General features: G+C 57.9%; 1 protein-coding gene across 7 annotated transcripts in view; it reads left to right on the forward strand.

The window, feature by feature from the left end:
* DAB2IP (DAB2 interacting protein) overlaps positions 1–25,073 on the forward strand; it is a 186,999-nt gene that overhangs the window by 158,661 nt on the left and 3,265 nt on the right. For 6 of the 7 annotated variants that reach the window (XM_032418215.1, XM_032418218.1, XM_032418214.1 and 3 more), the window contains 12 exons: positions 1,451–1,604; positions 3,267–3,365; positions 4,165–4,719; positions 7,680–7,824; positions 7,911–8,055; positions 10,227–10,463; positions 12,114–12,315; positions 13,995–14,173; positions 15,986–16,874; positions 17,580–17,732; positions 19,881–20,074; positions 24,310–24,397. In XM_032418215.1, coding sequence (XP_032274106.1) covers positions 1,451–1,604; positions 3,267–3,365; positions 4,165–4,719; positions 7,680–7,824; positions 7,911–8,055; positions 10,227–10,463; positions 12,114–12,315; positions 13,995–14,173; positions 15,986–16,874; positions 17,580–17,732; positions 19,881–20,074; positions 24,310–24,397 — 3,040 coding nt within the window. The remainder of the gene's footprint in view (positions 1–1,450; positions 1,605–3,266; positions 3,366–4,164; positions 4,720–7,679; positions 7,825–7,910; positions 8,056–10,226; positions 10,464–12,113; positions 12,316–13,994; positions 14,174–15,985; positions 16,875–17,579; positions 17,733–19,880; positions 20,075–24,309; positions 24,398–25,073) is intronic. The other variant, XM_032418216.1, reaches the window with a different exon arrangement.

The following is a 25,073-nucleotide window of genomic DNA, read 5'->3' on the forward strand; positions in this document are numbered from 1 at the left end:
CGCCCTGGGCCAGCTGCATACTGGGCATGGGGGAGCAGTTGCGGGGAGGCTCACTGGGTCTCTTGGGTCAGGCTGTGGGGTTCCCGAGGGCTGGGGTCCTCCTTCCAGCTCTGACTGCCATGGAGTGCCTGGCACAGGACTCCACGTTAGAGAGGACTGTTGCCATGGACGTGTAGGGTCGGAGGTGTGGAGGGTGGCCTCCAGCCTGTGAGGGCCTCTGGGCAGGGCCTGTTGGCTCATCTCTGGATTCCTGAGCCCCCACGTAGTGGGCCTCAGCTCCCCCTTACCTCCGGTGGTCATGGAGATAGGAGCTACAGGGTTGTGCCCTGCAGGAAGCGTTTGGTGACCCTGCCAGATCTTCCTGCCTGAAGTCTTTACTGAGACAGGGAGAGTGATAGCTTGAACCTTGGGCCATTAGAGGCCAGGAGCTGAAAGGCAGAAGGTGTTGGGGGAAGGAGGTCTAGGTGGGCTAAGGCCAAGTTGGGTTCTGTGCCAGCTCCAGGGGTTTGGGCTGTGGGCAAGAGGAGGGGCACGGCCTGCCCAGCTTCCATGCCAGGGGAGGGCTTAGCAGTCCTGCTAGTCCCCAGGTCCCGGCTGTGGGAGGGAGCTCCGTGGGGCACTGCTATGTGCCGTTGGCTCTGGAAGGGACATTCACCTCTCTGAGAAGGACCCCACCAAGCTGAGGTGCTTTCCACGTGATACGCTGAGGAGACCGAGGCTCAGAGAGGGGAAGTGACTTGCTCAGGGCCACACAGAAAGTGAGCGGTGGGCCCAGTCCAAGGCCAGGTCTGTCAGAGCCCGGCCTGGTCTGGGCTCCATTGGGCACCAGGTGGCCCGCTACCTCTGCTCTTTGTACCTGCATCGGGCCCACTGACCCTGGCCTTGGCCCCCAAGCTCCAGCACATGGGCCCTGAGTCTCTGTCTTAGGTACCGTGCAGAGACTGCTGCATCCTCTTCGGTTTGAGCCTCAGGTCCTCATGTATGGGAGGGGAGCAGCAGAAGTCCCTGTGGTTCTCCTGCCCTGAGCGGGGCTGGCGGGCGGACTGTGATGCTGTATGAGAAAGGGCTCTGTTGACAGTGACGTTCTGGACAAATGGGTGACTACTTTGGTCTTGGAGGAAGACCAGGGCCAAGGAAAGGAGGTGGGGAAGGTTGCTTGGGTCCTGTGGGTCTCCAAGGCCAGGACCCTACCCTGCACTCATTGCTGATGTTCAGTTCCTGAATGGTGGCCTCATCCTCAGCCGTTTGCTTCCTTAGAGGCTGAGCCACTTTCCCAGAGTCCCTCAGTGGGGAAGAGCGCCTGGCGGGTCCCTGTAACTCCAGTACTGTAATGCCCCCTTCTTGGGAGGAATGATTGCCTCTAGCTGGGAGGTCTGGACAGGCCTCCTGGAGAAGGGGGAAGGGAGGGGAGTGGCAGGCTGGGCCTGACACAAGAACCGCCCACCCCCAGGTCCCATCTGATGCCCAGGCTGAAGGAGTCTCGCTCCCACGAGTCCCTGCTCAGCCCCAGCAGCGCGGTAGAAGCGCTGGACCTCAGCATGGAGGAGGAGGTGGTCATCAAGCCCGTGCACAGCAGCATCTTGGGCCAGGACTACTGCTTCGAGGTGAGTTCCACTGCAGGGGTGGGTTGGGGCACCGTGTCATCTCCTGGTGAGGCCAGGTCGCATCCAGACACCCCTCTGGAGTGCTCTGTGGCCTCAGTGGGGGCCAGGTTCTTTGGGGAAGGCTGGAATCTGCTCATAGCTTTTGGCTCCTAAGAAACCAGGCGGAGGTGGGAGATGGCGGACTTTGTTCCTGCTCCGTGAGCTCCTTGAAAATGGACCAGCACAGTCTTCCATGTGCAGGGGCACAAGGCCCCAGTGGGTGAAGGGAGTGAAAGCCTGTATAGAATTGCTTAAGCCCCAGAGCCTACTCACTCCTCAGAAACTCCTCAAATACATTGTGGGGTAGTGGAATGTACCCCCCTTTTTAGGCCTGCCTCCCTTTCTGCATGATGAGAGCCAGAACCTTTCCTGCCCTAGCTTTCTGTGACCCGAGGTTTGAAAGCAGAGGGACAGCCACCCAACCTGTATGGGGTGTGCAAGGCTGTGACCTGCCCAGTCCCTCACTGTAGATGGGGAAGCCGAGGCCCAGAGTTTTCAAGATGTCAGCAGCCACACATCAAGCCCGAGGCCAAACCAGGACCAGGGTAGCTAATGTTGCAGGTGTTCCTGGGCGTTCCTAATCGCTTCTCCAATTATTCATATTCTCTTCCCACCTTTGTTTCTGGGAAGCTTCCCACCCCCAACAATCTTGGATGATTAGGGGAGCTCTCTGATAGAGGAATGAGCCTGGTAATGAAAATCAGCTACTCAGGGACAACCTCCAGGCACCCCTGCCCTGAGGAAAGAATGGAATGGGGCCTGGCACCTGCCCCATACCCTGTGCCCACTGGGTGCCCTTTCTGGTTCAAGACTCCTGGTCCAGCCAGGCTCTGACTTCTTTGCCTGGGACGGGCTGAAGACGATGCCTGTCCACTTGTCCACAGCCGGGGATGCTGTTTTGTGCATGCCCTTGAGTGGCTGGATAAGGAGTCTGCTTTCCCCCTGGAGAGCCCTTGGCCTCGTGTCGGGCACAGCAGGAACAGAGTAGGAGCTGCTTGGGTCAGGTTCCCTCACCTGGAGAAGACGAAGGATGAGCAACAGTCAGACAGGAGGACCCCAGGGCCCAGCAGGCCTAGATAGCCCAATTCTCATTTCTCCAGTGTGGCCCCCAAAATGTTAGGTTTCTGTGACCATCACTGTTGTCACTGCCACTTAGCCAAAGGCCCGTCCGAAGGTGTCAGCTGAGGACTGAGCTGATGCTCTGTGCTTACCCGTGGCTGTCCCCTTGGTGCCTGTGGTCTTACCTGTAGAGGGCGGGTCTGGGTAAGCACTGCCTTCTGACCTGGGCAGGGGGCCTCCCCTTCTCTCCTCCCATCTCTGGGAGAGTGAGATTGGAGCCAGAAAGGTGCTTTCCTGTGGACAGGGCTGCCGAGGCAAGGGTAGGGAGCCGGGACCAGGCACCGACTGGTACAGGCATGGGCGTCCTACTGTTGTTGACTTGCTTGGGGACCTCGGGTCTCAGTGCGTCACCTGCAAACGCTGTCATTGTGAGCCTTGTTCTGCCCCCTCCCTGTGGCTGTGGCGCAGACTTGGCAGCTGAAGTCCCCCAAGGCCCAGAGGTCTTCCGTCATAGCAGCCTTGCTGTGTCCCCCTCCTCTGTGACTATCCTGCCCATCCCCCCAGGTGACGACGTCGTCAGGAAGCAAGTGCTTCTCCTGCCGATCGGCAGCCGAGCGGGATAAGTGGATGGAGAACCTCCGGCGAGCGGTACACCCCAACAAGGTAAGCCTGGACCCAGAGCAGACGCAGACTCTGGCAAGAGGGATAGAAGTAGGGATCTCTGGTGAAGGCTGTGATGGGGGGGGGTGGTGGAAGCAGCGCCCCAGAGGGCAGTGGTGCTGGGCCCTGAAGGAGGAGCTCTAGGTGGCCAGGCTGACTCAGGCCATGGGCCTCCGTCCTCAAAGCTGCGCACGGACGAGGCTGGGCCAGAGGATGGAGTACGGGGCTGTTCCGGACTTGGGTGTGGTGCCCTGCTGCCTGGAATTCATGTCCCCGTCCCTCCCCCCGCCCCCAGGCTGGTTCCGTATGCACCCAATTCTAGCTTGGACAGCCGTCTCCTTCAGAGGAGCACCACTGGCCTAGGCTGGTGGGCCCCCAGCTTCTCCCATCGAGTTCATGGATCCCCTCCTGTAATTGGCTGCTTCCGTGCCTGCCTCCATGGCTGCCTTCAGGGCCCGGGCTGAGTCCTGGTCGCCGTGACCTCACTAAGGGAGGGGCCTTAGCAGCGGTCACCTCTAAGTGACTTTGCAGACGAGCTGGTAAATGGCACAGTCGCCTGCTGTGTGCCAGGCCTTGTGCCAACCTCTTACTTGGTCTGTCACTCTGTTTTGTTCCCATTTCACAGAAAAGGGACCGAGGCTTGGGTTAAGTCACAGGCTTAAGGTCAGTGGGCTAGTACAAGGCAGAGCAGAGACCCGGCCCCTTGTCCGCCAGGCTCCAGAGCTGTCCCTGCCTCCTCCCGATCCCGTGTTGGGGCCGGGCCCCTCCTGGGTCTGAGCGCGGCCCCCTTGTACGTGTGCAGGACAACAGCCGGCGTGTGGAGCACATCCTAAAGCTGTGGGTGATCGAGGCCAAGGACCTGCCGGCCAAGAAGAAGTACCTGTGTGAGCTGTGCCTGGACGACGTGCTGTATGCCCGCACCACGGGCAAGCTCAAGACCGACAATGTCTTCTGGGGGGAGCACTTTGAGTTCCACAACCTGCCGCCCCTGCGCACCGTCACCGTCCACCTGTACCGGGAGACGGACAAGAAGAAGAAGAAGGAGCGCAACAGTTACCTGGGCCTGGTGAGCCTGCCGGCTGCCTCCGTGGCCGGGCGGCAGTTTGTGGAGAAGTGGTACCCGGTGGTGACACCCAACCCCAAGGGCGGCAAGGGCCCTGGGCCCATGATCCGCATCAAGGCGCGCTACCAGACCATCACCATCCTGCCCATGGAGATGTACAAGGAGTTTGCCGAGCACATCACCAACCACTACCTGGGGCTCTGTGCGGCCCTCGAGCCCATCCTCAGCGCCAAGACCAAGGAAGAGATGGCATCGGCCCTGGTGCACATTCTGCAGAGCACGGGCAAAGTGAAGGTGCGTGTGTGGGCACAGGGGGGTCCTCCACGTTGTGTGGCCCCACGCGGAGGCCTGGTGATGGGCACTAGATTACCCGCTGTTCCCCGTGTTCGAGTCACAGATTTCAGCTCTCACAGGGATACCTGTCACAGCCAGGTGGGCTCCCTAAACCCAAGAGTTGCGCCACAGAGTGGGGGGCTTTGTGTCCCTCCTCCATGGTTGGAGCTGATCGCTGATGCACACAGGGAGCCGAGGGGTGGGGTTGTGGCTTACAGCGAAGGGGTGGTTTGAGGAGCCTCCCCGCTGCACCTGAGGGCTGACCTCTGAAGCTCAGGGGGAGCCAGCCTTTCCCAGACACACGCCCAGTGAGGCAGCATTCAGGTGACATCCCTGCCGTGTGATAGCCTGTCCTAGCCCCCAGCCTCAGCCCTCCCACATCAGACACGTAGGCTCACACACGGTGCGCACAGGGCTGGTCGGCAGTCAGCCAGCTATGGCGACAGCTGCCCCAGCCGCACGGCCCGCGGAACGGGGATTGTCCCAGAGCCATCCGGCAGGCCCCCCGTAGGTTTGGAAGGCCCCACCTCTCTGCCCCCCCCACCTCCTTTCATCTTCCAGGCCACGCGTCAGCCCCTCCCACCTTCTTCTGGAGACAAGTAGTCTCCTTCAGGAAGGCTCTCCACGGCTCACCTGCCCAGAACAGTGGAGCGTGGTTCTGGGCCTCAAAAGTGGACCCCCCACCCCTTCACCCTGCCCCTTCCGTTGGTGGGGAGCTACCTGAAGGGGGTGCAGTGGAGAGGGACTGGGCATTGCAGAAGGCCTCGGGTGCTGGCCTGTGTCATAGGAGAATAAAACACAAATCTCTTACATGTGTTTAAGAGAAAAAAAGAAGGAGCTGGGCCTCTGCCCTCTGGACATGGTATGGTTTGAGAGCCAAGTGGCCTGTGATGGAGGTGAGGGACTGCCATGTGTCAAGGTCCTGAGCCCTCACAGTCTGGGGCGGTGGGAGACACAGGTTGGGGGCCCAGGCTCGACTCCCATCAGGGCCCCTTATTCTCTTACCTGTTCCCAGAAGTCTTTGGGCCCTCCAGAGCCCCCCTGCCTGGTGGCCGCCCTCAAGGAGAGGGACTTTCTCAGTGTGGTCTCCATGGAGGGAGGGGCACTGAGTTTCCTCCTCCCTCCCCCAGCCTTTGGACCGGACTAGGCCAGACAGGCTCTGGTCAGTGTTGGCAGGCTGCTGGGAAACTGAGTGAACTGAGGGAGCCCCTGGCCCCCAGAGAGGGAGCGAGGGAGACCTCTTCTGCTGCTGTGTCTGTTCTTTCAATACCCGACCCCCGAGAGCTGGGCTGGCCTGGAAAGCCACCTCCCATCCGCAGTGACCTTTGTTCTTAGGGCCCATGGTGCTCACCGTGGAGGGAGTTGGAAGCCAGGCTCCACCCGCCCTCAGTGGGCCTGGGGGATCATTAGGCGAAAGGATAGAAAGTAACTCGTGCTGGGGTGATGTACATATGAGCTCACTCTCTGATAATATATATATTTATATTTATTATTTATAATTATATAATATAATCCCAAGATAAAGGTTGTATCAGTGGGCATCTCAGCACCTTCCTACCCTCTCTCCGGGCTCTGCCCTCCAGGGCCGTGGCTTTGCAGAGTTCCTGTCCTTGGACTCCAAGGCTTCTTCCTGCCATCCCCACTCCAGATCTGGCCCAGGTAGTTGTGTGGACTTGGACAGGTCACTTTACTATTCTGTGCCTGTTCCCCTCGTTGGGTTTTAGCTCTAAAGAGAGCTCCTCCTCATCCCAGCCTGGGCCTAGCACCCACCCCAGGAGCTGTGGAAGACCTGTGACCGTGAACAGGAGCCTAGTGGAGCTGCAAGGCCCATGCAGTACTTGGCTCTGCTCCTGTGTGTTCAGAGGAGGGGGCCCTACAGGTCATGTGTAGCGCAGGAAGGGGTCCTCAGGTTGGGTGGTACCCAGAGAAGCACTGGCCCCTTCCCTCTCCTCCTGCGGTCCCTACTGTTCCTCCTTTGGCCAGTAGGTTTCCTGCACCTAGAACTCACTTCTGTCTTTCAGGGGCCACTTGTGATTTCAAAGGGCCCAAAGTCATGCATATTGGAGGGAGGGATTTCCAGAGCACCAGAAACCCTGGCCCATGCTAGCCACCTTGCCACCTCCATCACCCTCCCCTGCGTCTCTGATTCCCTGTCTTCCCCTCACCCAGGTCACAGGGTTGGCTGAGGGCATGAGGAGGCAGGGGCTCCTGAGGAAGGCAGGCTCACCTTACCGCATCTTTGCAGTCAGGAGGGAGGGCGTGGGCTCAGGCTCCTCTCAGGGTCTTCCCATGACGCTGTGTAAGGGACCTGTAGACTCATCAGCTTCACAGTTGCCTTCCAGAAGTCTGGGACCCACAGCAGTGAGGTCCCACCCAAGCCGAGGACTGTGTTCTCGCCATCTGAGCCCTGGCCCACTGCCTTCCAGGGCATCTGGCCAGTTTCCCCCTGGGGGGCGGCCCAGAACAAGTCTGTCTGGTATGGGAGACCCCGTCAGAGTCACGGGCGGGTGGATGGTGACAGCTGCTTGTACAGTGGAGGGAGGGTGGTCTGTTCTCTTTAGCGCTGTTGGCAATGGGAGGGGAGTTCTGCTCTGGTCTTCTGGCCAGGCCTGGTCAGGGTGGAACAGGGTTTGAGTCCGGCGGGTCTGACCGCGGTGCAGTTGGCTCATGGCTCTACGTGGCATGCACTTGCTGAGGCCGCCTCCCCATCCCTGACCCAGCTGTCACGTCATCACCTCTAGGTGTCTCCCCTTCACAGGCTGCCCAGGCTCACCCCCCAGTAGCCCCCAAGGGTGGGCACCAGCAGCGTGGCAGCAGAGCATCCTCAAGAAGCAGGCGCTTCTGGCTGGGGGCGGGGCTGGGATCCCAGGGTCCTGCCTTCCGGACCTGCTCACAGCCACTCTTATCTCCCACCTTCCCAGGACTTCCTGACGGACCTGATGATGTCAGAGGTGGACCGCTGTGGGGACAACGAGCACCTTATCTTCCGGGAGAACACGCTGGCCACTAAGGCCATCGAGGAGTACCTCAAGCTGGTGGGCCAGAAGTACCTGCAGGATGCGCTAGGTAGGGAGGTTGCAGGCTAGCAGGTGGGCAGAGGGTGGCCCGCGCCCGCCAGTCCTTACTCCCTCTCCCTGCCCTCCTGGCCCCAGGTGAGTTCATCAAAGCGCTATATGAGTCGGATGAGAACTGCGAAGTAGACCCAAGCAAGTGCTCGGCCGCCGACCTCCCTGAGCACCAGGGCAACCTCAAGATGTGTTGCGAGCTAGCCTTCTGCAAGATCATCAACTCCTACTGGTCAGTGCCACCTGGGCCCCTGTCCCGCGTCTTGCCTGTCTTGTGTCAGGGGGCCTGCAGGGTGCTGGGCAAGGCCCTTCGGCTCCGTTCTCCCTGACTTCGAAACGACAGAGCAGAGGTTTAACGACGGCGCCAGTGGCCGAGCTGCAGCCTCACGTAGCTTCCAAGTGGTGGCTCTGGGATTGGAATCCCCCCCCCCCCCCCCCGCCGACCTGGCCCCCGTCTGGTCCTTTGTGGGCTCTCCGATGTAAAGGAATGGCCCAGAATCTGTGTAGGCCGTGGTGTGGAGAATCTGGACGTGGCAGTGCATCTGCGAATCTCTTCGCAGGCCCGTCGGTGTGCCGGCCGCTGTTGTGGGTGCTGGGCTGCAGCATCAGGGAGTGAGGCGGACGGGGCCCTGTTCAGGCACCCTCCTGGAGCAGGTGGACGGCTTCGTGCGAGACCTCTCAGCTGTCCACAGGGGTGCCGCCCCACCCCACCACCTGCTGCCCGCGCCATTCCTCACTCACCCCACAGCCCACCGCCTCATGCTGCCTCCCTTCCTGCTTGAAGGCCTTACGCCTGCCTCCCCTCGGTGGCCCCCCTCCATGGTATCAGACGTGGTTGTCTCCCCCCTCCTGGGCACCTCTGTCACAGCCCTGATCCCGTCAGAGTGGGATTGTGCTTGTGCTCAAATCTGTTTCCTGCATATCCTTGGAACCTCGGGGCAGATGGATCCACCAGCTCAGGGCTGGACCTAGGAAGGCCCAGGAATGGCTTGCAGCTCCTGAAAGACAGGCAGGGATAGGCCTGCTAGGTGACTGATAGCCTTGGGCAGGGAGCAGAGGGAATAGCCAGAGCCAGGAGAATGGATGTCCTCCTACCACGTCCCTCTGCCCCTGGGCTGCACAAGGTACTCACCTAGGGTCAGCCTGGCCCCTCGAGCTGGGCCAGAAATGACCCCTCGACCTGGGGGTGGAGGCACAGTCCTGAACTCTTTGGGAACATACCTCCCACCCTTGGGCTGGACTGTGCTTTCACCCTCTGCCCCCCGTTCCCAGGGCAGACTGGGTGTGGGACACAGGGAAACATATCCGTGGATGATTTTCCATTTCCTCTTTCTGATATTTGTCAGAGGCCCAGAGGCACCTTTCTGTTCTGAACAAGGCCATCCACAGATGTAGTTGCTCCACAGCTCCCCCCTGCCTGGCATTTTGGGTCAGGCATTTTGAGAGCCAGGGCTAAAGGTCCTCCCTCTGCTCCCCTGTCACCGTCTCTCTAGCATGCTCTTGCTGCTTCAGCCGCATTCACTGTAGAGAGCCTGCTGGGCAGGTGCTGGGCTTGTTGGGCAAAAGCCTTGTGAGTTGATCAAGGCTTCCTTCCTACGGCCTTGAGATGGTCATGTGAACCTGGCAGGGTAGGCCCTATTCTCATTGTAAGGGTGAGGGAACTGAAGGTCAGGGAGGGCCAGGCCCTTGCTCAGAACACCCTGAGCTAGTGACAGAACCAGGCATAGGGTCCCTGGAGTGCTGGGGCCTGGTCTGTCCCAAGGCGGGAGGCATGTCTTTTCAGGGTGAAAAGATAGGAAAACCACTTAAAGATTGGCCAGTGGGGCCTGACTGAGGCAGGCTGTGGATGCCCAGCAGAGAGAGCCCCCAGCTGGGTGCTAGAAACCCTGCCTACCCCCACTGGCCCCCACTGGCTGGTGGGGGGCGGGTCACTCCCTCTGTTTCCCTTCCCGCCGAGAAAGTGGAGAGCTGGGTTCTCATCCTGTGATTAGGCTATTCCCATCTTGGTCATTCTGAGCTCTGCTGAAGTTGTCCAGTTCCTGAATATGATGCAAGCAAAGGGAGTGAGTGTCAGCAGCAGTGATGGCGTCCAGGGAGCAGTGGTCGATTCCACTTGTGTTCGCCTCGCTCTCCCCTAGAACCTCGTGCCTGGTGTTGGAGGTCGAGGCTGAAGCCCCGGGGCAGGCTGGCTGTTGCCATTGATTCTGCTTGGGACAGAGACCTGGCCTCTCTGGACCTGTGCCCCTCCGCCTCAGCCCCTTGTGGAGAGCCCACTGCCCTGCCTGGAGCTCGGCTGTCCCTGCTCCTTGCACCAAGCCCTCCATTTGCCTTCGCCGCGCCGCGCTCCCTGCAGCAGGCTAGCTCCCCCGCCCGATGACCGACGCCCCCTCTGTCCCCCCCCAGTGTCTTCCCCCGGGAGCTGAAAGAGGTGTTTGCCTCGTGGCGGCAGGAGTGCAGCAGCCGAGGCCGGCCCGACATCAGCGAGCGGCTCATCAGTGCCTCCCTGTTCCTGCGCTTCCTCTGCCCGGCCATCATGTCGCCCTCGCTCTTCAACCTTCTGCAGGAGTACCCCGACGACCGCACAGCCCGCACCCTCACCCTCATCGCCAAGGTCACCCAGAACCTGGCCAACTTCGCCAAGTGAGTGCCGGGCACCCCTCAGGGCAGAGTCCGGGCGCCGGCTGGAGCGGCGGGGCCGGGCCGGGGGCAGGGGGGTGGGGGGCTTTCTGCCCCAGAGTTGGGTGGCACGCAGGCCCCGCTTCTGGCCCTGTCATCCTCAGTTCTTCCCTTCCCCGTTGTTCAAAATAAAATCTCCACACCTCATCCTCCTCCTACAAAAAGTACATGGCATTTGGGTATGTTTCCTTCATTTTCAAAGGTGAGAAGAGATATTTTTTCCTTCTGCTTTTTTGAATTAACATTTTATCATAAGGATTATCCCGTGTACTTAACATTCATAAGCCTCATTTTGCAGTGAATGATTAATATGCCTTCAAGGGAGAATGGCCCATATTTCCTTAACCCGTCTCGCGTGGTTGGGCTCTCAGGTTGTTTCAGACTGTCCTTGTTTGATGCCGTGAAGGATGTCTTTGCTCATAAAGCACTTCAGCGTTCTCAGCTGTACCTTGGAGCGAGTGGGTGGAAACGGAAGGGCTCGTTCGCAGTGTGGACGGAGCCCTGCTGCAGGCCTCTCTGCGCTGGGCTCTGAGTCACATCTGGCCCCAGCCTCCCGGACCCACACTTCCGCAGAGAGGGAGATGTGGGATAAGCAGCAGAGCGGTGAGGGAGCACGCAGGCCTCTTAGGAGGGCCCCGGGCTTGTCGTTCTGGGACATGTGCCCCCTGCTGCGTGTCAGGACAAGGCGAGCAGAAGCAGAGGTGCGGCAGGCCCCGGGAGGGCCGTGTGCTGGCAGCATGAGGCACCCTGGCATTCCTGACTCATCACCAGGCCAGGAGGAGTGGGAGGCGAGATACGGGAGGTCAGCGGGGACTTGAAGTGCAGGTGGGGCAGGGGGAGCCACTGGAGGGCTTGAAGCAAGAGGGAGGCTGGCTCTCATCTGTTCTGGGTCCTGAACTGGTCAGCCTGAAAGCCAGGGGCACGGGGGCTGGAGGGAGCACAGCGGGCAGCTGAGAGACAGGGCCGAGAGGGTAGCCATGGTTCCCTCCCACAAAAGGAACTGCAGGGGAAGTGTTGGGGGGCAAGGGGTGGCAATACAGGAGGCCGTGGCTGTGAGGCGGGGCATTATTAGAAGATAAAGTCAGCAGGTCTCACCGGTGAGAAAGGGAGAAGCTGGCAGCCACCAGGCTTCTGGCTCAGCTGTCTTGGGGACGGTGGTGTCCCCACTTAGGATAGGAAGCCTGGTGGTGGGGCATGGGTCTGGGGCGACAGACCTGACGCCAGACTTGGCCAGGCCGAGTACAGAGGAGGTGCCCATGGATGCGCACGTCTGAAAGCTCAGCAGAGAGACCTGCCAAACGTGCATTGAAAGGCATCTGTGCACCAAGCCTTTGAAACTTGGAGGAAAAGAGGAAGGAGATTGACTGGCAGTGCATGAGGAGTGAGGGCCACAGAGCATTCTAGGTCCTGTGAGGAAAGGTCCCGAAAAGGGTCTCTGGGCTTAGCCAGGAATGAGGGCCCCAAGTCGGAATGGACTGGTTGGCGGGGGCAGTGAGTGGCATGGGAGGCAGCCGCAGTGGGCCAGGAGGGGTGGGAGTTGAGGCAGGGTGCCTCAGAGAAGGGGGGCTCCTGGGCGGGGCCCCGGGGCACTTACCCTGTCCACTTTCTGTCCAGGTTTGGGAGCAAAGAGGAGTACATGTCATTCATGAACCAGTTCCTGGAGCACGAGTGGACCAACATGCAACGCTTCCTGTTGGAGATCTCCAACCCTGAGACCATCTCCAACACGGCCGGCTTCGAGGGCTACATCGATCTGGGCCGTGAGCTCTCTAGTCTGCACTCGCTGCTCTGGGAGGCCGTCAGCCAGCTGGAGCAGGTGCCTGGCTCCATGGGTCTGCGGGGGGTCAGGGGCTGGGCCAGATGCTGCCACAGAGCTGGAGGCTGCTCCTCCAGACTAACAGGGGGTAAGCGTGTTCGCCCACCCAGGTGCTGGAGCCCGAGGTTCCAACCCAGGCCCTGTCAGCATGCACTGGGGGGGTCTCAGGGCCCCATTTCCTGGGTGGGGAGTGTCCCATTCACTTCCCAGCACCTGCCACGGGAGCCCACTCTGCCCACTGGGGCTTTAGCTAGGCCTCTGCACACTCAGAATTGAGTGGACGGACTCCTGCGGGAAGGTGTGCTCCCTGCCTGGGAGAAATGTGATCATCTTGAGCTGCGTCTCCAAAAATGTCCTTGCTTTAGGTTTTAAGGCCACTGGTGTGAAAAATGTATACTCTGAAGATGCTGCACCTCCCCATGTTAGGCAGGAAGGTGCAGACCTTTCCAGAATTGCCCTTGACCATCAGTTGAAAATCTTACTCCCTAGCCACCTCTGACCCTGCTGCAGCCACCCGGCATGCGCCCTCTGTGACCTGGGGTTCCACTGTCGCCCCTGCGGCCCCAGCCCACACAGTGAACAGGTTCTTGGCAGCAAGGGCCAGTCCTGCCAGGATCCACTTCCAGAATATCTGTTGCTTTCCAGGGCCTCAAGAGACCACCTGACAAAAGTAGTTACTGCCTAAACAGGGCTGGAAGACCTCCCTGCTCCTGTCCTATTCCCTAGAGGTGACTGCTCAGGGCACTCTGGTTGTGAGGCTTTCTAGATAGCTCTGCTCGTGTGTGAAGTACCCACGCAGGCACAGAGTGCTTTTCCTCTTGTTCGCGGGGAAGTGAGGACTTCGGTGGGCCTGCTTGCTGTAGTCGGTCATACTGCACCGCCGCTGGGACCTTCTGCCAGCCGCACGCTGTCCCGCACGGGAGCGCACGGGCCCCGGCACTGTCGCTGGACACTCGGGTTCGGCCCAGCGCTTTGCTGCTGCACTCCCTTCTGCTCACGGTATCCACTGCCCTTTGGCTGCGACAGGTGCCGGAGGGGTCATGGCAGCGAGGCCGAGGCGCTGTCTTCCTCCACGGCTGCCAGCACCAGTTGCTCGAGCGGCCGCTGCCCGCGGAGTCCCTGTGCCAGCCTCCAACCGCTGCACCCGCTCCACGGGAGGTGGCAGCCGCCGTCGCAGCTGATGCCGCTGCAGCAAGGACTTGACATTGAGCTGTTTGCCTCTCGAGTCTGTGCTCTGTTGACTACATGAGTTTTCCTACTTCCTTTCTGCACACAGTCCTGGAAGCCAGTGCATAAGCAGAGGGCCATCCCAGAAGCCTCTCGGATAGGGAGGTGTCACTGTAGCAAATCTGGGGTTCCACCTGGGCTCCCTTCTCTGGGGCACGGAGCGAGGACAAACTCAGGTCAAAGGCTTGGGCTAGGTCCCCATTTCTCCCTGTGGGCCTTGCACCCCTCCCCCACTCCCAGAGCTAACTGAGAGGCTTGGGGAAAACGTTCAGTTGCAGATTCCTGGCCTTCCCAGCCACTTCCCAGACCTGCTTCATCTGACAGGTGGGGGAGGGCAGGGCCTGCCTTTCCAAGGGGCTCCTTGGCGATTTTGAACCACAGCAGCTGCAGTGCACTTGGCCTTCCCAAGTGGCCCCCACGGATCACACCTGCCTCTTGCTGTGTATTTGCAGAGCATTGTATCCAAACTGGGGCCCCTGCCTCGAATCCTGAGGGATGTCCACACAGCACTGAGCACCCCAGGCAGTGGGCAGCTCCCAGGGACCAACGACTTGGCCTCCACTCCTGGCTCTGGCAGTAGCAGCATCTCGGCCGGGCTGCAGAAGATGGTGATAGAGAATGATCTCTCTGGGTAAGACCTGCTAGGCGTACCGGCTGTCGTGGGGTACACGTGCAGGCAAGGCTCAGCCTGTCTGCAGCCTCAGCTGGGGAGGAGGATGTCTACACAAATGTTTAGAAGATAAGCTAGATGAGACTTGAAATGTGTTATGCAGACTATAGGCAGTGAAACTTCATTTGGGAAAAATCAGAGAAGGCTTCTTGGAGGAGGTAGTGCCATAGTTTGGGCTTTTTAGGAAAAGTAACATTTCCATTGGTGGAAAAGGTCTTCTATATAGAGGATCTAGCACAAACAAAGACTTGGAGAAATACGCTTTGTTAAAGAACCATTTGGTCCCAAATACCTCTGGATTACCCGGGTGTGTGTTAAAAATACTTTCATGGTATTTCCTGGTTTGAATCAGAATCTCGAGAAGTAGCACTAAAGCATGTGTGTTTTCAGCAGGAGCCTCAGTGACTGACTGCAAGGCTCGGAGTCTGGGAGCTCCAGAAACTAGGAGAGGTATTGAGGTTCAGACCACAGTCTGAGACCTCAGCCCCAAGGCACAGTGAGCTGTAAATAAGCACATGGTGGACAAGGAGGCAGAATGTTCTCAAATGTTAATGTCAAAGTGAGGATATTCCTTTGAAAGACTTGGGTTTATAGTGAACCATTTCTGCCCCGCTCATGCACTCCCTCCCAGGGGCCAGCTAGTAAGGATGAGGCTGGGGCCGCAGAGTCGGGAGTTGAGTCTTGCTCTGAGGCATGTAAGCAGGCAAGGGCATTGAGATCAAGAAGCTAGGGTGTGTGGTACGCAGGACTGGAGGCCGAGGAGGAGGCCAGAGATGCAGAGGCCTAGGTGCCACTTCCCAGCTCCCTCTGAGTCTTGGGGGTCCATTCGTACAGCCTGCCAAGTGAAGCAAAGCAGTTCAGGTGGAAGACACACCTCGGTTAAGAGGTAGCCAGGCATCCTCTCCGTCCCAGGCTACGCCAGCTCCAGCTCCCCATTGTTGAACCCTCACCTGCTCAGAGCCCTGTTTACCCCCACCCCCCACAACCTTCCCTCCAAAGCCCACCTGACCTACCACCACACTGTGCTTTCTAAGGAGCCAGCTTCCGGGGAGGGGCCGGGAGAGGCTGCAAGACTGAGGGAGGGCACGGCCTGCCTCTGCAGGTGCAGACCCTCCCTGCCTGAGTCACACCTTTGGATGCTCCTCTGATTCCTTGTTTTTGCCAGGAACAGCAGCCCCCGCCTGCCAGTCAGACAAAGGTGTCAGCAGGAGGCTGGGCGGGGAGCGGGGGGTGGGGGGGTTGGGGAGGCTTCACTAGGTCCCCACTCTGGTTGTCAGTCTGATGAGGAACAAGAGGGAAGAGGCTGCGGGAGCCCCTGTGGCTTTGAAGTCGGACCTTTGGATAGCAGAGAGCCACTGCGTTGTGGGTTTGGGTTTAGCCAAGGGGAATTTTCCAGAACACTCCAGGCCGCAGCACCCAATGTCCCAAGTGCAGCTGAGCTGGGGACGAGCGTGCCGGACAGCCTGGCCTGGGACTAGCAACACCGGCCCCTAGAAGGGAGGTGCAGTGTAGGAGGTGCTGTCCTGGCCGCTCGGTCCCTGCGGTGGCTTCTGCCGGGGGGGGGCGGTGCTGCCAGGGCTGTGGTTTGGTGCTGCAGCCCTCGCACCTCCTCTCCCCTGCCCTGCCTTCCCCCTCCCCCCCTGCAGCCCCAGCTCAGGCTCAGGCTGCCAGGCCCCGGCAGGTTGGCGGGGCTCTCGGTTTGGACCCGCTTTGGCCGCATTCACAGCTCTTCTCTTCCCCCTTCTTTCCCTGTGTGTGCTTGTCTCCCTGCAGTCTGATAGATTTCACCCGGTTACCGTCTCCAACCCCCGAAAACAAGGACTTGTTTTTTGTCACAAGGTCCTCCGGGGTCCAGCCCTCACCTGCCCGCAGCTCGAGTTACTCGGAAGCCAACGAGCCTGATCTTCAGATGGCCAATGGTGGCAAGAGCCTGTCTATGGTGGACCTCCAAGATGCCCGCACGCTGGACGGGGAGGCGGGCTCCCCGGCGGGCCCCGACGCCCTCACCACCGACGGGCAGGCGCCGGCATCTCAGCTGGTGGCCGGGTGGCCGGCCCGGGCGGCCCCAGCGAGCCTGGCAGGGCTGGCCACGGTGCGGCGGGCGGGCCAGACCCCGACCACGCCGGGCACCTCCGAGGGCGCCCCCGGCCGGCCCCAGCTATTGGCGCCGCTCTCCTTCCAGAACCCCGTGTACCAGATGGCGGCTGGCCTGCCACTTTCGCCTCGTGGCCTTGGCGACTCGGGCTCCGAGGGCCACAGCTCCTTGAGCTCCCACAGCAACAGTGAGGAGCTGGCAGCTGCCGCCAAGCTGGGAAGTTTCAGCAGCACCGCCGAGGAGCTGGCGCGGCGGCCCGGGGAGCTGGCGCGGCGGCAGATGTCACTGACTGAGAAGGGCGGGCAGCCCACGGTGCCGCGGCAGAACAGTGCCGGCCCCCAGCGGAGGATCGACCAGCCGCCACCACCACCCCCACCGCCCCCTCCTGCGCCCCGTGGCCGGACGCCACCCACCCTGCTGAGCACCCTGCAGTACCCGCGGCCCTCAAGTGGAACCCTGGCATCGGCCTCGCCTGATTGGGCTGGCCCCGGAGCCCGGCTTCGGCAGCCCTCGTCTTCGTCCAAGGGTGACAGCCCGGAGCTGAAGCCTCGTGCGGTGCACAAGCAGGTCAGTGCTGCTGTCCCAGGGCAGGCTGCGCTCTCGGGCCGCCGGGACATCATACCCCACCCATGGCGTGCTGCTCCTGGTCATTTCGCCTGTCTTCAGCTGCCATCCCATGCTGAACACGGCCGCACTTGGCCCCATCCCACCAGCCTGCCCCACACACCACCTCCCCTCTCCCCTCCGAGGCCCACCGGCCCCTGCCTGGATCCTTTGAACCAGGGACAGTGTGGCCTTAGGGTCTCTCTGCCAGTTCCCCCAGGGGCAGCTGGGGCCAGGGAGAAAGAGGGAGGGGTCTATCCATCTCCGATTCCAGGCCTGTTAAAGCCCCACCCAGGGTAGGAGTCGGCCAGACCCCCAGCACCCCCACCTTCATGCTCTGAGCTGGCCTCCAGGGCTTTCGTGTCACTCTGGGGCCGCACACAGTGTGTGGGACAGATGTGCTCTGGGTTGAATGCCCGCCTGCCTGGCCAAGCTCATTTGCTCTCACCTGGGTGGCAGAGAGGGGCACTCAGGCCACCTGGGCTCTTGACTCTGCCCAGGCTGCCATCTGGGAGTGGGAATTCCTGAGTTGGGGACTGTATCGGTAGTTGCCTGGCCAGTTGGAGGTCCCCTACCCTTGCCATGTCCCTGAGCCACTTGTCCCTGTGACTCACCTGGTGCCACCCCCCCTGCCTCCCTCCAGCCCCTCACAGCTGTGTTTCATTGTAGGGCCCTTCACCTGTGAGCCCCAATGCCCTGGACCGCACGGCCGCTTGGCTCTTGACCATGAACGCGCAGTTATTAGAAGACGAGGGCCTGGGCCCAGACCCCCCCCACAGGGATAGGCTAAGGAGTAAGGAGGAGCTCAGCCAAGCAGAAAAGGTAAAGCTGGACCCTGGCAGTTTGGGGCAGGGCGGGGCTGCCTGCCTGTGGCCACTGGCAATGTTCTCTCCCTTTGAGCCCTGAATGAGGGATGCTGCTTGTTCCCTGCGTATGGCCAGTCCCCCCTCAACCCCTGGTCCCCCATGAGGACATCAGCCAGTGGCCTCTGGAAGAAGAGCAGCAAGAGGGATTTAGCTTAGAGCTCAGAATTCCTATACAGGCTCTCTATGAGACTCACCTGGAAATTGTACTGAATCCAGACTCCTGGGACCTGGTCCTCAGACCTCCGGGAGGCCCCTTCCCTGAGTGACCTGGCCACCGAGCTTCTGCGAGGCCGGGACTTGAGGACTGAGGGTGCCAAAGAGGCACATGGAGACCGTCACGGGGAGCTTCATGCATGAGGAGGCAGAGAGGTGTGGGTCCCCGAGACAGCTGGGAGGGCCGCCCCCAACCAGGTCCCCCATCTGGGTTTGCGCCTATCCAGAGCCTGGCTCTTGCCCAGTTCCTGTCTCCACCAGGACATGAGAGAGAAAGAGCTAGGTGAAGGGTCCTACTGCTACTGAGAGGTTTTCTTCCCCCTGGGGGGGGAATGGTTCTAAAATATACAGATTCCACCCACCACACACATCTAGCATTTAGTGGGGCCGGGGGGGGTGGTGGGGGCTTCTGTCCTCCCAAATTCTCCCTGTTGTTATGGCAACTGCCCTGGATCCATGGCTCGTTCTCATGTCTTCCTGCGGGCCAAAGCCCAGGAAGATGCAGGGCCCAGTGCAAGGCCCCTCAGAATGGCACTTCTTCCACTTCCCTGATGCCCTCGCCTCGGCCCTAGGAAAGCCTTAGCAGCCTCTTAGGCAAGGGCACGGAAGTCAGGGTGGCAGCTCTCCCTCGTCCTGGCCTAGGGCGAGGTTCATGTCCATGCTGCATTCCGCCACCTTCCACCATCCCCTTAGTCCACTGCATCCACCTGCTTTCACCATAATTATGTCAAGGGGACATGGGGCACAGTCCTCCAAGAGCCAGAGTTTGGTTGGGCCAAAAGTTGGGCCAGCCTTAGCCCAGGCTTCCTTTGTGAGCCTGGGGCTGGGCTCTGCACCTCTCGGGGACCCAGAGTCCCATTTGTGACTTGTAAGGACCACCTGAATGACTGCAGGGGTCAGGCTGCAGCTGGAGGGCCCTCTTTCCTTGCCAGTCTGTGGCTGAATGAGCTACCGCTTCTCTCATCTTCTCTGCTACTAACCCTCACAAGGCAAATCTGGGGGAGGCCTTGTTCTCTCGAGCTCCCTGGAAATCTGGTACTGCCTCTGTCAGGGAGGAGCCTCTCTACCCCACTCTGGCTAGCTGAGCAAGACTTGGGATGGGCCAGGGTCATCTCTCCCAGAGCCGAGCTCTCCTATGGGTCCAGTTTTGCTTTAGGAGCTTAGCTTGGGGCTAAGGCTGGGCCTCTCCCCAGTCATCTGGATTTGCTGCCTCCTAACCTTTGCTGAAGTGAATTAGGTCTCCATTGCCTAGGACTCCAGGAGAGGCTCTTCCTGCCTCCCCAGTTGTCACGGCACCCTGGCCCCCACCCCCTTGATTCTAGTGTCAACCCCACCTTACCTTTAACCTCCCCCCCCCCCCCCCCCCTTCCCTATGCCACCGCCCTTGCTTTAGGGTCAAATAGAGGCTGGGAGGCTAGGATCTCACTCCACTGGTCAGTCACTCTCCATGGGACCAGGTCACCTTGCCTTCTGGGCCTCAGTTTCCCCTCCTATAGAGTCCCTACCTCTCAGGGTACTATCAGATCTTAATATATCCGAGAGTGTTTTTAACATTTGTTTATGATAAAAAAAAAAACTCAGTGCCCTCAGTTAAACCCTTACTTCGGAGATTTGGGTTTGAGTCTTCATCCCCTCATAGTTGTAAGGTCAGGCTGCAGGGGTGGGAGGTTGGAGGGGAGAGAGCCCTGGACGGAGACAGGCTTGGAGTCTCACCCTGACCCTTCTGGCTGGGCTCCGAAGGCGTCTCCTCACTGTGTGAAGGTGAGGGTGGTGAAGACCCCTGGTACATTCCGAGCTGGGCTCGCTCCCCATCCTGTGCTCCTGCTTGGGCTCACGAGGCTGTGCTCTCTGTCCTGGGTGCTGTGCCCGTGGCACGCTGCCCTCCTGGCAGGACCTGGCAGTGCTGCAGGACAAGTTGCGAATCTCTACCAAGAAGCTGGAGGAGTATGAGACCCTGTTCAAGTGCCAGGAGGAAACGACACAGAAGCTGGTGCTGGAGTACCAGGCACGGCTGGAAGAGGGTGAGGAGCGGCTGCGGCGGCAGCAGGAGGACAAGGACATCCAGATGAAGGGCATCATCAGCAGGTGAGGGCAGCCTTTTCCTGCTCTGGGCCAGTTCTGGCCCCCCCTCCACCCACCCACCCCACATACATACACACAGCGGGCAGACCACCCTCCTGAGTGACTTGGCCACCAAGGAAGGGCTGGTCAGCTGCAGGGGAGCCAGGAGTGGAAGGAGGAGAGTGTCCCAGGCAGCGGAGACAGTGTGGCCCAGGCCTGGAGGTGGGAGGCAGCCTGGAGCGTGGGGAGCCCTACCCGGTGTGGTGTGTATTGATGGTAGAATGCCAAGTTGGGCCCGGCAGAAGCGAGGTTAGCGAAGGCCAGCTCACACAGGGCCTGTGACCCCTATAAGCAGTCCTGTTTTCTTGGTAAGCGCTCTCAGGGGAGGTAGGATTGGAGGTGCCAGGCAACACAGGACCCAATTCAGGACAGGAAAAGTAGGGATAAGTCAGTTACATTCAGTGGGTGAAGGAGAAGGAGGCAGAATAACCCCCAGATTTCTACCAGGAGCATCTGGGTGTCTTGGTACCAGTTGCTGAGAGGAGGATCTTGGGGAGTTTAGGTGTCCCAGCCTTTCCAGGTTGTTCCTCTTTAGGCTACCTGTTTCTCTGTCCTAATTATTGTTTGCTTCGCTTACCTGTGGGTTTGTTCATTGCAAAATGGTTAGCATGAGCAGAGGGCCTATAACTGGGGTGACTGGAAATCCACTGTTCACTTGACTGCCGGCTCTGTTCTTGGCTCACTAATGCTTCTCAAACCAACCACCACCTTCTCACTGTGCCTCTTCTCTGAAGTGTGCGTGGTCTCTGAATTCAGTGGCTTACTTAACACATTTATTTCTACTAACCCATCCCGCTGTATTTCCTCCTTAATGGAAACGTCAATTTTCAATTTGGTTGATAGCATTATTTGAATCCTTCTATATTATTACTAGTTTTTCTGTCTACTTGTTTACTGTTCTATTAGTTATTGAGAAAAGGGTATTGAAGTTTTTAATCGTAATTATGGATTTGTGTATTTCTGTTTTCTATTGTTTTTGCTTTATGTACACTGAAACTATGCATCCACATCTAGGAGTTATGTGCTGGTGATGAACTAACATCTTTATTGTTATAAAGTCACCTTCTTTATCCCTCATAATATTCTTTGGTCTGGAATCTACTTTGTTTGATGTTGATTATAGGTATCCCAACTTTATTTTGATTAGTATTAGCCAGGTATATCCTTTCTTATCCTTAAACTTTTAACCTGTCTGTGTTTTTCTATATAAATGAGTTTCTTTTATAGACACCTTATTGTCTGTTCTTGCTTTTTATCTAATCTGGTAGTTTCTGGAGTATTTAGGCCATTTACATTTAATGTAATTATCAATATAATTATGTTTAAATCTCTTCTGTTGCCACTGTTTTCTATTCGTACCATCTGTTCTGTTCCCTTTTTTCCTGCACTCTTGGATTGAGCATTTTTATGATTGCATTTTATCTTTCTTTTTGGCTTATTAGCTAATATTTCTGTTGTCACTTTAGGGCAAGAGTTGGGAACTTCCCGTAAAGGGGCAGATAATAACTATTTTAGGCTTTGCAGACCATATGGCCTCTGTTAAGTGTTCAACTTTGCTGTTTTAGCAGAACTGTGGCTATTTACAAAAACAGGAAGTGGGCCAGTGGGGCCCTCACCGTCAGGCTGTAATAGTAGGGATTCTGTCATTGCTTTTGTTCTTCTGGTCTTTGTTCTCTGGCTATTTTTAAGATTTTTTTTTATCATTGATTTGATAATTTGATTATGATGATCCTTGGCATGGTTTTCTTCATGTTTCTTGGGTTTAAGCTCTCGGATCTATAGGTATCCTGTCCTGCCTACGCAGTCTCTTTTCTGGGAATCCCATCCCACATATGTTAGGCTGCTTTATATTGTCCCACATTGCACTGATGCTCTGTTGTCCTTTTTTTTACTTCTTTTCCCTTGTTGTATCTTAGATAATTTCTGTTCCTATGTCTGCAAGATTAATAATCATTTCTTCTTCAGTGTCTAATCTGCTATTAATCCTACGCAGTATTTTTTCATTTCATTTCAGATACCGTATTTTTCACCTTCAGACTTTCAGCTTGGTTTAAATTCTGTCCATTTCTCTTCTCATCATGCTTATGCTTTCCTCTCTATTTTCTCAAACATGTGGAAATACATTTACAATAGTTGTTTCAGTGTCTACGAATTCTGTCATCTGTGACATTTCTGAGTCTGTTTTTATTAATTTTCTTCCTGGTTATTGGTTCTATTTTTCTACTTCTCTTACGTTTGGTGATTTTTGGTTGGATGCCAGACATTGTGACTTTTATGTACGTGTGGGATGCTTTGTGTTCTTTTAAATATTTTTGAGGCTTTGTTCTGGGACACAATGAGGTTATTTGGAATTAGTTTGATTCTTTGGAGGCTTACATTTAAGCTTTGTTGGGGTGGGTCTGGACTGCCTTTAATCTAGCCTGATCTGGCCCCACTGCTGAGGCAATTTCCTTCTGGGGATTCTACTTTATGTCCCTGTGTATAGTATGTCTTTCCACTCTGCCAGGTAGGAGTATGAACTCTCCCTGGGGTGGTTTTGTTCTAATGTTTCAGTGGTTCCTACCCCAGCCTGGCTGTGTTCTCACAGGCCTGCAGACCCGTCCCCAGCCAAAGACTCAAAGGGAACTCTCAGGAAATACGTGGCGTTCTCCCTGTGTCTTCCTCTTCTCGGGCACCGCTTCCCTGGGTCTCCTCAACTCCGTGACATTACTTTCCTTCTTCTGTTTGGCCTGGACACTCCAGGCAGTGAGTGGAGCTCAGCTCATGTGTTCCCTTTTCTTAGGACACACTGCCTGTTGTTCAGTGTCAGGAAACCGTTTTTTTCATATATTTCATTTGGTTTTCTAGTTTCTTACTGTCGCTGTTTGATGGCAGGAGGGTAAATCTGGTCTCTGTTTTCCCACCAACCAGAAGCACAAGTCTCTCTCCCCTAGTGTAATTTCCCTTCGGATTGACACCATCCAGTGCCCTTTGCTCCCTGGTCCTCCTTCTCTGCTTCTTATAGGCTTTACTCAATGTCTGATCTTCCTGTGACAAGGAACCCCCCTCTTGGCGTGGCCCCTCACCCTTCCTCCTGGTCAGTGCTCCCTGACTGCTGATCTCATTGACTTTTCACAAGGGCCCTGTGGGTACCTGCCCTAGCACTGGTGACCTCCCTGGGCACCTTCTGTGTCAGGTGCGCGGTGCCCACCCAGGGGGTAGGGGACTGCTCTGCTGGCCTGGAGGAGTTGTGCAGGTAGCGATGGGCATGAAGCCTTGGGAGCAGGTGAGCTTGTCTTGAGAAGAGTGTGGGGGGCAAGAACAACAGGGGCTGGGACAGACCCCTGCAGAGCCCTGACATGCTGGGGGCAGGCAGGACAGGCGTCTGCAGAGCGGTGGCCTGCCAGCTAGGAGGCAAACCCAGAGAGTGTGGGGTCCAGAAACTAATGGAAGAGCATCAGAAAGTGGGTGTGAGCCACTGTGATTGACAGGTGCATGAGGGACCCGCGAGGTGAGGCCAGGAGGGGTTTCAGGGAAGGAGCAGCTGGGGACAGACACACACATGCCTTAGCTCTGAGCTTCTGCAGACGGTGTTCTTCCCGTCTTCCCTACTCATTACTGCACCTTCAGACCTTGCTGGTACCCCACCCCACCCTCCAGGACAGTTACCTACTTCCTGTTCTCTGTTCCCATGGCCTCCAGGCCTCCCATGCAGGGCATGGTCTACCTGTCTGTATCCCTGCTGCCTTGTAACTTTTTGAGAGATGGAGATCTCTACTTTATTCATCTCGCTGCGTCAGGTTCTAGGCACGTCTTGGCATAGCCTTGGTGAATGCCGAGTGGGTGGAGAAAGCCCTAGAGCCCTGCAGGGTTTTCATCCTCCTACCCATGCCACAGATCTTTTGACATTACACCCCCTGCGTTGCTCTGGGAGGCAGTGAAGATCTAACCCCCACCCCCGTCCACCTTGGCTCCTGGAAGAACATCGGGAAATGGGCAGCTCCAAGGGCTTCTGGGGGATTTGGGAGCAGAGTCTGGGGCAGGTGAAGTATAAGGAAGGAGCAGACCCATCTCATGTCAGTGGTTGGAGGCCAGCTGGAGGGGCTTTCCTAGTATGTGTCCTCCGTGTAGGTGTGATGGCTTCTTCCCGCACGGCCCCACCCCACCTCCTTAGCTGCTCCCTCAAGTGCCAGCTTGACTGTCCTTGTGTCTGGTCACAGGTTGATGTCAGTGGAGGAGGAGCTGAAGAAGGACCACGCTGAGATGCAAGCAGCTGTAGACTCCAAACAGAAGATCATTGATGCCCAGGTGGGTTCTGGCCCTTTGGTCAGCCATAGGTGTTAAAGGACCTAGGGTAAGGAGGGGGTGACTTTGACAACTCTACATCCTCAGTCATAACCCCACTATAAAAACTGAGAAGGAATAGGAGGCCAGGATCTTGGATCCAAGAAGTCAGGCTTGGAGGTCTCAATGGACCACAAGCTCACTGGGACAGGCTATGAAAGGGGTGGGACAGCACCTTCCCTACTGGGGCAGCTTGGTGAGTACTGCCTTTCACCAAGGGTACTGACCAAAGTGTGGAAGCTTTTGGGAGGGGAATGGGGATGGCTTGGGGTGACAGCAGGCTGGGCAGGCGGAGCAGGGGGGCTCTTGTTCAGAGCTGTGGCTTCCCGGCTGCATTGAGAGAGGAAGCACATAAGAGACTCTGGCCTCCACTCTCCTTCCCTACACTCCTTTCCTCTCACTCACCCGGCAATAGGGCCAGGCCTTGTTCAGATTATAAACGTAAAAACAGCATGGACCAGCCAGGAGCCGTGATCTCGTGCGCGAGGGGACGCACCCTCGGGGCTCGGCGGCTGATGGATGACACCGCTAGGGCTGCTCTGGGGAGAAGCAGTGATGGGAGAGACACAGGAAGGCAGGCGCAGGGTCTCGGACCATGGCACTGAGGCCACCTGCCCCATGGCCCCGTAACCTCGGCACC

Source organism: Phoca vitulina, unplaced genomic scaffold (genome assembly GCF_004348235.1).
Source record: "Phoca vitulina isolate PV1807 unplaced genomic scaffold, GSC_HSeal_1.0 scaffold21, whole genome shotgun sequence".
Lineage (NCBI taxonomy): Eukaryota > Metazoa > Chordata > Mammalia > Carnivora > Phocidae > Phoca > Phoca vitulina.